General features: G+C 33.7%; 1 protein-coding gene across 2 annotated transcripts in view; it reads left to right on the top strand.

Annotated features, from left to right (window-relative positions):
• The window catches only part of LOC106661472 (ecdysone-inducible protein E75), a 125,334-nt gene that overhangs the window by 59,122 nt on the left and 53,217 nt on the right, over window positions 1-12,995 (top strand). The window contains exon 1 of one of the 2 annotated variants that reach the window (XM_014384895.2): window positions 12,423-12,621. The exons of the other annotated variant lie outside the window; for it this stretch is intronic. Within the exon in view, the coding sequence (XP_014240381.1) occupies window positions 12,552-12,621 (70 nt within the window). The 5' untranslated portion in view covers window positions 12,423-12,551. Of the gene's footprint in view, window positions 1-12,422; window positions 12,622-12,995 lie in introns of those variants that run through there. 2 annotated transcript variants of the gene reach the window in all.

Below are 12,995 nucleotides of genomic sequence, written 5' to 3'. Positions count from 1 at the left end.
AGAAAAAAAATTGAAATCTTTAAATAACAAAATCGGCAGAACCAGGTTATAACAAAATTGGCAGCAATGTTGTTCATTTCTTGACAACAAAGTTTGACGGCTTACACTCTTTTACAATTAATATTGACTACAAGAAAAAATAAATTGAAGATGTTTAACGTTAGAATATTATTAGGCAACAAGCTATTAGTGAAAATTTTCAGAAAGAAATTTTTTTTGAAGGCTTACCCTCAATAATAACAAAATCGGGGCAGCAATGTATGTAGTTTATTTCTTGACAACAAAGTTTAATGACCCTTTTTTTATGAAGATTGGTATTGATGCAGAAAAAAGAACAAATAAATTTGTTACAATCGGATGTAAAATATGTTTAAAATGTCTCCTTTTTTTAAAATTGTTATTGGAAGTAATAACACTTCCTGACTTGCTAGGCGATATTTTACGGTTCGTGAGTCTTACTCACCCTTTCTGACTCACTGTAAACCACGTTTAGTCGATGGCATTATTTAATTAAACAACCGCTGGAACGGTCTACGGATAGGATTGCTCGTTCTCTGGAAACAAAAAGTGTGTAAACGACTGATCTCGCTTTCTGGAAAACGTTTTTATGACAATATCAATAATTTATGTTAACCCTTTTACATCATCGGTGAGTGTTGAGTGTGTCTTAAATTTGAGACTCGCTTATTGACACATGATTGAAAGGTGTTCATTGTCGTGATTGGCCAACGTCGACGCAACGGGCAAACATCGTCGCGGTTACGTGAAAGTGCCGTTTGCGACTGCGTCGTCTTTTGTCTAGATGCCCGAAGACCTTTCTTCTCCGAATCCCGTTCTGCGGTTTCTGCGATAAGTCGTCGGCCGTTTTCTCACGCAAATAAATTCCCCCTTCTCAGGTGAACGGTGAACGGTGCAGCAACCGCTCCGACTGGATGACATTGCGTCACCCCTTGGGGAAAGTCAACAGCTACCGCCGCGTGACACGTGAGACTTGCAAAACGTCCGTCCGCACGTGTCGACCTCAAACCGGATATTTCTCGGGAGGCTGCCACATGACAAACGAAAAAAGACAAACGAAACGAACTAGAATTTCATTTAATACGAATTGCTACTTTATTACTTTGACAATTCAAGTTGACGACCTTCCAACTAAACAGATAAAAATTATATAAGAAACACTTAAAAAGCCCAGATTAAAAAATTAGTTATTTATAAATATTACACCCACAGATAACTCTAAACAAATCAAAATTACGTTAATTATTGAGATTTCTTCGGGAGAGATCTGGAAGATAATTAGCCTCTAATGCCTAGTCAGCCAAAAAAAAAGTCTTTTACAATATAATAAATATTATATTATTTAAGTACAGATTCCAGATATGGAACGTTCACTGACCAAAACAGCTAGGCTAGACGGATAAAAATGATAATAAACTATTAAACTACAATGCCAGGATGTCCAAATAGCTTTAACACTTTAACCTAACTTTTGAATATTATATAACATAAATATATAAATCAACCTACAAATAATTCATATTTGATTAGAAATCCCCCTTGAATATTTAAAAACTAGAATATTCAATTCGTTTTAATTTATAATATGGAACTTCCGAGCTGAAAAGTAGCAAAAGTGGTAGATTCCCTTCAAAAGGAAACATATTTTGGTCTATATTTCATGATTCTATTTAAAATCGACATAAATTAACAGATTCGAAAATCAAAACTGAACCCTAGACTGGAATGGTTTCCATCCAGAAGCTGATAACAAACCATTGATTTTCGAATTTAGCCTTAATGTAAAAAACATTCATTGTGGAACATTCTTATTGAGTCAACCAGCGAGAGGAGTTAATTTAAAAAAAAATTAATTTCAACCAGGTACTAAATCCAAACCGAACGTAAAATAGCTAATAAATTGGAACTATTGCTCAGGGATGCTTTGAAAAATAGCTAACAACAAAAATCTTCTTTTTGGCTAAAAACTAAGTTTGAAAAAGTGAAGTTGTAAAACGGGGTGCCCCTTTTCCGGCTAGATCATGAGTAATGTTCATGTGTTGTTCATAATTTATAATTTGGTCGTTTCCGATCAATTTGACCAGGCCATCCTCGATATTTTGATCTGACAGACATATTTCAGCCAAAACAGAAATGAGAATTTGGAAATCATGAGATGCGGTCTGGTGTGACGTAGATTTCAGAAAAACATTTACTTACCGTGCCAACGTTTCGATCTTTATTGAGATCATCTCCAGCGCCTGGAATTTTCAAACATTGTTTAAATTTAACAAATACATGTAGGATGTGGAAAAAAAGTGATATACAATACAAAATTTTTTTTTTATATTCAATCAAAGTATTTCTATACTTTGTCCTTATATTAAAATGTCTTCTATACCGACTTCCATCCCCACCCCTTCAAAATCCAACGTTTATAAACATAAAACAGCAACATCTCACTGGCACTCTCAACACGACACGCAAGAATGGCACAATTTCGCAGAAAACAAACACTTTGAATGAATAAAAATACTTTGATTTAATATAAAAAACTTTTTTTTGCATTGTATAAATTCACTTTTTTCCACATCCTACGTGTATTTCATTAAAGGTCGAAACGTTGGCACGATAAAGAAAATGTTTTTCTAAAACCTACGTCACATCAGACCGCATCCCACTATCTCCGAATAATATTTTTTATATTCAATCAAAGTAGTTCTACTCAATCAAAGTGTTTGTTTTTTGCGTAATTGTGCCATTCTTGTGTGTCGTGTTGAGAGTGCCAGTGAGATATTGATATCTAATAATATTAAATTCAAAAAACGACAGTCATATGGATAGGCTATGTTGTTTTATAGGTTTTGTAGGAATGAAAAGATTTCTGGCAGAAGTAAATTGTTTAAGTATTTCAGTGTGAGGTTTAAATCCTTATATAACAATTACCTTCACAAATATAAATAGTTGGTTAAATTTAACGCTTCGACGTAAATGGTAAACATTTAAAACAGCAATTAAGGTCCTTTTCCAAAATAAGATGTTACATCTTTTCATTTTTTCACTTAATCCTAGGTTTCCTGGAGATCTAATCAAACTACGCACTGACTGAACACTACCTATTTCCAATCGACCATAAATTAGGTGTTATGATATTAAACGATAGTTTTTCTTTAGGAATTTGAACTTTTTCCGAGTGGCCACATCTATTTTTTGTTGTTACTGTCTTGCAGTGTTCATTTCTTTTCATTGTAATGCTAGCTGATGTACTTCTCTAATGTACCCATTTTTCTAACTGGTATTTCAATGAGAAATAGCCAGAGAAAGTTATATCGTATACATGTAGTTCCTTAATTTCTACATTCTTAGCGACGATAGTTTTTGTTACGTTTCACTTAACATAATTTATAAAAAAATTCCTTTGCAGTTTAATCGCGTCAATCCCGTTGTGCCATCATCATCAAGATCATTTGGTTTATCCCTTACATTCGACTTTTAAACACTCCATTGTATTTGTGAACTTTGAGCACTTTCATGAGTAAATCGTGCTCATATTGTGTGGTTCTTTCAACTCGGAGGGTATACATACGCTTCACAGGTTTTCCAACATTTTCTTATTCCTTATTCGGATCCACTATTCCAGGTTAAATAAAGCTCTTCTTTCGTTATCGGCGCAAAGTACTTCTCTTGGCAGTACTTGAAAGACTATCTTCTGCCACTCCAAATATTTTCCAAATGCTGATTGAACACGCAATCTCTAGTAACCAGACCTGCCATGCTAACTTTGTTGACGGTTTTGGTGTTGAAGGTCTGTTGTAAATTTGATAGAAATTTGCTTGTCGAAGTGCTTTACAAGCTATCTCTATCTATCTTGGGATGTTGTTCCACCAAGTATGATCCTTTTTTTTACGTTATGAAAGGTTACAGATTGGTTGAACCTCTTTAGATTGTTGCTTCTATGACCAGATTATCTGCTTCTTCAGCTCAGAACTGTAATGGACTGGATATTATGAAAAATGTTAACTTGTTCTATGTTCTTACTTCTCTCTGCCTATTCACATTGTTCTATCTTGTCCGTATAGTTAGGTGAGGTTAGTACACTGAGCGAGCTTGGCTATCAGAAACGATGTGCCTATCATTTATACTCTTTTATATAAGCTCTACCGACCGGTTTCTGAATCGTGCTTTGGTAATACTTTTCGTTTTTGGCTGGTACGGCTTTATCATACGCTGTTCATTCATTCTATGATTTGTTCAGTTATGCCTTGTAGCTATGGCCTCTTGCTTGTCCAAAATTGCTTTGTTTAGAAGTTCTTTTAGTTTTACTTGTTTGGTGACATGGAGATGGCTTATAGGGATCTTGTCCTTGCATGAGACACTGGCTGTTCAACATATGCTACAAATTCAAAATTTCCGTTTTGTACGAATTTCCCACGACCTTTTTGGCGTTTCGGCCCAATTTTGGATGGAAGAGCCTAGAACGATCGCTGGAGATTTTTCGTGATGAGAGAGAGTGAGTGACGCAACGTATCGTTTCCTAGTTTCACGTCGAGGGTGGGGCGCTCGGCCGGGGGGGTGGTGGGAAAGGTGAACGCACCCTCACTAGGTCATGACGTCACTCATGCGCAATCGCTCCCCGCCACCCCTCGCAGGCCCATGCCGCCTCCACCGCCGCCGCCGTTCGCGAAACGGGGTTTATTCCTGGAAATCCGCGCGCCCCCTTTTCCCACGGCCAGCTTCAATCAAAACCCTTTTTCTTTCCATTTGCCCCTTTTCTCAAACTTGTAACACTGGCCGTTCAACCGTCGAAACGACATCCTTTACACCATAAACCCAACCATTTTATTTTGTAACATCTATGTAAAAAAATCCTACTTTTAATATAACAAAAATTTACAGTTATTACAAATTTGAAATATTGGAACTAAAAAAATTTAATTATATGTGTGGTTATTAGTAGTGACCGTTAGTCTATGATTATTCCGAAATCGTACATTTTCATTATCGTGCCAACGTTTCAGTCTTTGTTGAGATCATCTTCAGGGCCTGGGATTTACAAACATTGTTTAAATTTAAGAAATACATGTAGGATGTGGAAAAAAGTGAATATATACAATGCATTTAATTATATGTATATAATTTTATACCACAAAACAACCTTTTAATTATTGTAATGTAAATTGTAAATTTTTGTCGACAAACCACATAAAAAATAACATTTAATTTGTTATAATTCAACGGTTATTACAATTAATAGGTAATATAAATTTGTATGTTTTGATAATAATTTTATTAGCGTTAAAAGGCCCATATTTGTACCACCGTATAGAAAATCAAGAAAGACAATCTAAACAATGATTTGGGCTTAGAAACTTATATTTAGCACTTCGACGGGTAATACTTGTTGCTACATGATATTTTCAACAAACCCGATTCCCTGGGTTAACCAGCGAGACTGGACGGACCCAGAGAAATGCAATTTGTCGAAATTTTATCAATTCATTGTAGTATAATATTCGAAGATAGTCTGTAAGAATTTATTATTACAAACAAGGTTTGTAAACAGGCTATTTTGCTTCAGAACATTTATTTCAAACTGACTAACCATTTTATTATTATTATTACTAAAGACTACATATTTTTCAAATGGCTACCATACAAACGTTCTACGTTGGCTTTGACATAGAAATCTTAGTTTTATATGCATATTATGTTATTGACCTGAAAAATCTAACCTATCTTGTGTAACAACTAAAATGTTTGTTTTTTAGCAATTGCAGACATTTCTGTCTTTATTTTTTGTAAAATTAATCTTGAAATATTTTAAATTATTCAAAAATGCTTCTTTCGACTATATATTAAGTCAGAACATTGCATAAAACACAATCCTGAGGTGAATTAAAGCGCTCGGGGTCTTTGACCAGGAGAAAGTTGTTCGCTTTCGAAAGATTCTCATCCATCGATAGTGTTGAATATGCTCTGTGGAATTGACGATTTTTAAATGTTTAAATCAACGTATTTTACATAAAAATCTAATTATAAATTAACTTTTGTAAACATTCAACTGAAATTATCAATATGGGATATAATAAGATTAACCAAAATACACTGTCCGGTATTGCAAGGAAAACGAGCTTAATATTTACTGTCAATATTGATAAAATCCGTAAAGAAAGACTAATTTTATTGGCACTTTCTTTCAAAACCCAATTTGGCATCTTCCAATGTTAAAAAAATCATAGTTATTTCCAAGTCCGATTATTAGGACTAAATGATGATTATTTAATACATTAATAAAGTCCGGCTGAAATATGATCATTGCCCTATTTAGATAATTTGTTAGTAATGCTTTTAAAGTTTGTCAAAAATCTACTGTTTTGGTCATCGTCTACTCCAAATTATTTTTTAAGATGAGAATCGAAATTAAAGAGTATTAAATTATGCGCATTTAGAATAACTACAAAATTTTGGCTCCAAGTATATCAGTACTACTGCCCGAACAAAAGATTGAAGAAAATCTGCCTTTGAAAGCAAACTGCAGAAATTAATCGAACGGTACGTTGCAATTTAACTGTTTATGTTTATGAGCTTCTGTTTTCTATTGTCGAGGAAATTATTTCCCAAAATATTCCATATCGACAATGTTCAGTTTATATTTCCCATTATTTATCGTCTTCATTTCAGAAGGATTAACAATCTAGGTCTTGGAGAGCACTACGAACGAGCATTGATCATTTGATATTAATCAGCCTGATGAGAATATGTAACTTAAATAATATAGACATCTAATAAATAAAAGATAAAAATATATAGATAAATAAAATAAATAAATAATAAATATAGATAAATAAAAAATAAATAAAGAATAAAAAATACATCCTCGAACCTCAGATGTTCTGCTCAATTTATAATAGAAAAATGTAATATCATTACACAATTTCCGCTTAATTCGTCATGTTTATAATTACTAGGGAAAACTATTAGGAAAAAATGTTTTTTGTATTTCTTTCATCTATTATGCTCTAAATCATTGAAAGAGGCTAATGATTTGTACAAGTTTGTAATTTCAGGACTAAAACTGAGACCTTTTATTATAGTATAATTAGAGTACCATAAAAGGCTAATTTATTTAGAAATCGTGAGATGCGGTCTGGTGTGATGTAGGTTTCAGAAAAACATTTTCTTTATCGTGCCAACGTTTCGATCTTTATTGAGATCATCTTCAGGGCCTGGGATTTACAAACATTGTTTACATATTACAATTACATTTTGGATGTGGAAAAGTGAATTTATACAATGCAAAATATATTTTATATATTCAATCAAAGTATTTCTACAATAAACAATGTTTGTAAATCCCAGGCCCTGAAGATGATCTCAATAAAGATCGAAACGTTGGCACTATAAAGAAAATGTTTCTCTGAAACCTACATCACACCAGACCGCATCTCACGATTTCTAAACAAATGTCGATTAACGGTCACTATTCACCACACATAAAAGGCTAAGTTTAACATTATTTTCATTTAGTGAAATTTTATTTTATTATTAGTTTTTTACTTTTACTTATTTTTCTCTGAACAGAACCCGGGATAATTTGTGTTTTTCCTGTTATCTTTAAATTCTCTTCACCTATTGCCGGGTTATTCTTCTTTTATATTTATGATTAGCTTTTAATATAGTTATTAGCGTGTGTGCTGATTAGTGACAGTTAGTCGATGATTATTCGGAAATCGTGAGATGCGGTCTGGTGTGATGTAGGTTTCAGAAAAACATTTTCTTTATCGTGCCAACGTTTCGATCTTTATTGAGATCATCTTCAGGGCCTGGGATTTACTAACATTGTTTAAATTGTACAAATATATGTAGGAGGTGAAAAAACTGAATTTTTATGCTAGAAATTTCCTTTTTTCACATCCTGCATGTATTTGTATAATTTAAACAATGTTCATTATTAATTAAAAAATTATATAACATATCGCACACCAACAAGAAAAGTGACACAAGTTGAAAAATTATAAAAACAGGATTATTTAGTTTTTTATTTAGAAATCGATTAACGGTGACTAATCACCAAATTAATTAAGGTTTTTAGTTGAGATAAAAAAGTCAATGGCACGAGCGGGATTCGAACCCACGATCTTCGGCTAGATACGCCGCTACTCTACCACGAGATATCGTGACCTCGATCCACTCGGACACTTATCTCAACTGAAAGCCTCAATTAATTGTAATATATTAATTGGTCAAGCGGACCACGAAATTAGTGATTTTAATGACTTAAAATGAAGTATACTTCACTAAAGCTCTCCGAGGCCATTTCATTTTGTCGCCGAGAATCCAATCTGATTACACGACATTTGAAAAATGGCAAAAAGGAGGGACAATTCAAAAGGTGGGGTTGAGATGGGAAGTTAGTGTCCGAGTGGATCGAGGTGACGATAGCTCAAGTGGTAGAGCAGCGGCGTATCTAGCCGAAGGTCGTGGGTTCGAATCCCGCTCGTGACACTGACTTTTTTATCTCAACTAAAAACCTTAATTAACTGTAATGTACAAATATATTTTTCATAATATGAAATTAATATAGGCCATGATAATGACCTTAAAATAGGTCGAACGCTTTGCAGTAACAACTGAATTTCTTTTTTTCTTCGAGACCAAACCTCGATCTACAGTGTTCGTTTAGTTTCATTTCTTTTATTTTAATAACTTTCTCAATTATAATATTGTTTTTTCATAATTTTTTAACAATGTTGTCTTCCAACCTTTAGATTATTTCAACGATTGTTTTAATTACAATATTTTTAATAATCAATAAAACCTTTTCAATAATTAATTTTGTTTTTTAAATTACTAATTAGACCTGACTCCAGGAGGAAAGCACATTTGGTATATAGATATTTATGCTCGTTTGTTAGGTCTGTATGTTGTCTGTTACCATCACAAAAAAATAAATACCCTTACAGTCATTCATTGACCACCATTATCGTCAGAACAAACAAATTTAAATTACTGAGAGCCAATATATGCAAGAAAAGTGTAACAACTCAAAAATGGGTAGTTTTTGGGGGTAGTACAGTGGATTTTTAAAGTTTTGTGTTTTCGCTTAAGTCTTGGAGAAAGGAAAGACAACACTGATGGATCATGACAGTTTTTATTTCCAACAAACGTAATAAATACTTGATAAGTAAAAAAGAAAACTTCCATTTGCCTCTCCTGTAAAATTTAGTCGAGTTGTGTTACTTTTCTCGTGGGTGTGCGATATATACTACGGTTATATTTATAACTTTTTGATTTTGATATTAATGTACTAATTGATTTTTTTTTCTAGGTGAGTAAAATAAATGAGACAGCACATTGAACATTGAACGAGTCGCGTAAGTAATACATAACTTGCTATAAAAATTCCTGCGCCGGTACGGTTTTTCTCTAGGATCGCCCTGGCCTAGATAAAGGGGGTGAACGACCCGCCCACCCCCGCAAAAACCTCGGTCAACCCTCGCCTCTTATTAGACCGTACTAGACTCACCAACCCGATTTCCACCCCCGCCCACAGATTTATTTCACCCTCACGGAATACTCTTTCTTTTGTGCGTAAACCCAATTTAGGCTTACTCAACTTAATAGGATTATTAATTTTTTTGTTCAATTGTTCCGTAATTTGACATGTAATTGTTTCGCCCTCCACCTTCGGAAAGAAACAATACGACAAAGATCTCTGTTATTAACTTTATTTTATTCTTGAAAGCTTGATGATTTAATATAAATAAATTTTCAGAATAAAGTAATATCCATTGAATTATAAAATTACGAACGGTCATTGATGGGAGGGTAATTTAATTGGTAAAAAAAGAACTAGGCGTGGAATGCAAACGTTTTTGCTAGTCCATTGCATGCCTGTTGAGTTTGTTGAATTAACAGAGGACCCCAAAATCCAGTTTGCTTTCTGATAAAATAGTCGGGAAATGAATGCCATTAATCTTCTCGATAGAGAAAGAAAAAGCGCGTTAAAAAAAGAGAAAAAAGAAGGACGATGAAGTGCATTGTTGAAAAATCACCACTGCTATGATACACTAATCTTCATTTGAACACTAAGACAATTGCTTAGTGCAAAATTCTAATAATATTATCTTTCTTTTATTGCTTACGGTTGCGTTTAATGGCGATATACATCAATTAACTTTCCAAGCCATAGCTGAGAGTTAACAAAAATACAAGCATTATTTAAATTAATCAACAATTTACAAAAAAAAAAGTTAATTTGAAAATCGGACCAATAGGTTTGTAAGTACTTATTATTACGTTCATTTACCGTTATAAGAGCTTTTCTTTGATTGAAAAATCACTTCTATAGCTCTATATATATTCTTTCAATACACTAAGTTTTGATTATTTATTATTTACATTTATTATATTCTTATATTTGATTATTTATCAAAAATATTTCAACGTTCTGTTTTGATGATAAGTTGAAAATCTGAAACTCAGCCTCGAACCGCTAATACTCTCTGTTTTTGTAGTCAGTTGCTTTCGCATGCCGTTCTTGTTTATATTAATTAATAAAATATAACCAGGAGGTTAGAAAAGGTTGGATACAATTCGGAATTGTTACAGATGGTTGTGAATGCTTAGAGATGGTTAAGAAGTTTTAAATTTACATACATCTAAGAAAAGTGTAGGAATTTTAGATGGTGGGAGATGTGAAGTTTTAGAGATGGTTAATAATGTTTAGAGATGGTTAAGAAGTTTTACACGTAATTAAGAATAGTGTAGGATTTTTAGATGGTGGGATATAGTTAAGACGTTTGAGAGATGGTTAAGAATGCTTAGAGATGGTTAAGAAGTTTTACACGTAATTAAGAATAGTGTAGGATTTTTAGATGGTGGGAGATAGTTAAGAAGTTTGAGAGATGGTTATGCTTACAAATGGTTGGGAAGTTTTATAGATGGTTAAGAATGCCTAGAGATGGTTAAAAAGTTTTACACATAATTAAGAATAGAGTAGGATTTTTAGATGGTGGAAGATAGTAAAGAAGTTTGAAAGATGGTTAAGAATGCTTAGAAATGGTTGAGAAGTTTTATAGATGGTTAAGAATGCTTAGAGATGGTTAAGAATTTTTACTAATATTTAAGAATAGTGTAGGATTTTTAGATGCTCGGAAATAGTTAAGAAGTTTTGGATATGATTATGAATGCTTTAATGCTTTCGATGGTATTAGATGGTAGGAGCTAGTTAAATAGTTTAGGATTTGGTTAATAATACTTGAGGTGGTTATAAAAAGATTTTGAGTAGTTACGAATTGTTTTGGTCTGTCAGGGTTTGGTGGCAGATGATTAGGGAATATTTAAGTGGTTAGGCGTAAATTAGGGTCGTTGAGATGGTAAAACGCAAATAATTTTAATTAAAAATAAGCCTATTATTAAAGGATATTTTACAGACACAGATTTCTCAATTTACGTTGGTTTGGTTGTTTCCTGCGTTTAGGAGTTTCACTGCCATCATTTTCTCGGTGATTTTGCCAGTACTTGTAATTAAAGTGAAAATGTATCGGCTTTGTTTTTGGTCTAACATAGCTCATTTTGATTTGCGAAATAATACAGCAGAAATGCGCCTGACAGTTCAAATCTTCTGGCAAGCAGTCAGAATGATCAGAAAACAAGCGATTTACAGGCTAATCATTCAATATTAAATGTAATCTTTTGTTTTGACTTCCTCAAATCAATATCTGTTCTTTCTCATTCTATAATACTACCTATGGTGCTATATAATAATTTCTTTTGTTTAAAAACGTATTGGATAAAGGTCATAAAGGCCATTGTTTTGTGCTTATCTATTCAACAGGATTAATTTGGCTTTTGTTTGTTCCAATTATTTTTCAGGGTTTCAGTCGATTCAGTTTAAAATATTTTATGTTGTCAGGTTTTGTACTGGAACTGTGAAGTCATAGTGCTTGATCAAGCAAATATGATTGAGACGTAGAATACCCCTTGTGTTGTACTTTTTGCTGATTGAATGTCGTAAGCATTGTTTAATCGACAGTTTTGTAATTTAAAAAAGTAAATCCGGTCGAGGAATCTTGCGTGATGGGGGTCAGTCCCGTTCGTACAGAAAAAACTCACTTTTTCAGGTTAGCCTTCTCAGGTCGTTGTACCCGGTCGGCTCTCACTTTCCGTCCTTCGCTCCGGGGTCTTTTCCCATTCGGCCCCTGGCCCAAAACGGCAGAAAACCCCCCTCGAAAAGCTCACAGGTCAGAGTCGTTCTTCGGCTCTAATTTCCACGGCGGCCCGTTTTGAAAAACCCTTTTGGAAAAACGGTGAAAAACGTTTTTTTTCTTCCTCACCAACTCTTTCATAAAGCCGGACGGCCGTCGCGGTCTGGGAGGGATAGACGCGAAGAGGGGGCGACTCGGGTTTCGGGCCTCCAGTGTTCCCCCAGCCGCCGTCGACAGAGTGTTTCCTGTGTTCTCGGAACAGGCCCTTTCTGGACACATTTCCAGCCCGTTGCCACCCCCGAGGGACTCCACCCCCGACGACAACCGCCTCCGACTACCAGGACCATGACTGTGACCAACTTCAGGCCTCTCCAGGCACCCCCGCCGACGGACTTACTCGGAAGAGTTCTAGCAGGTAAACAATCGCCCTTTGTTTACATCAACAAATTTCTCTTAATTAATTATAATTGTAATAATTATTTCATTACAATATTTACAACCTAAACAAATATTTTTTTTTCATTTAAAAAATTTATGCAATTATTAATTACATTGCTAGCATGATAGTTTGTAGCCATACCTAGTATGTTTGTTTCAACTTTTTTTTCTCAATATTACACCTTAATTTTAATTTGACATTTTTTTAAATTTCATTTTATAAACAAACAGGTTTTTTATTTTGTTTGATTTCCTAATAGTAATTTAGACCTATTTTTCCTAATAATTCCTTATAATTAATTTAGACAAAATTTGTAAAGTTTATAAATATTTATGTTTTTTTATCTCAAT

Source organism: Cimex lectularius, unplaced genomic scaffold (assembly GCF_000648675.2).
Source record: "Cimex lectularius strain Harlan isolate CLEC.00 unplaced genomic scaffold, Clec_2.1 scaffold17, whole genome shotgun sequence".
NCBI lineage: Eukaryota > Metazoa > Arthropoda > Insecta > Hemiptera > Cimicidae > Cimex > Cimex lectularius.
Note: the sequence above shows the minus strand (reverse complement) of the source record. Positions and strands in the feature narration are given on the sequence as shown.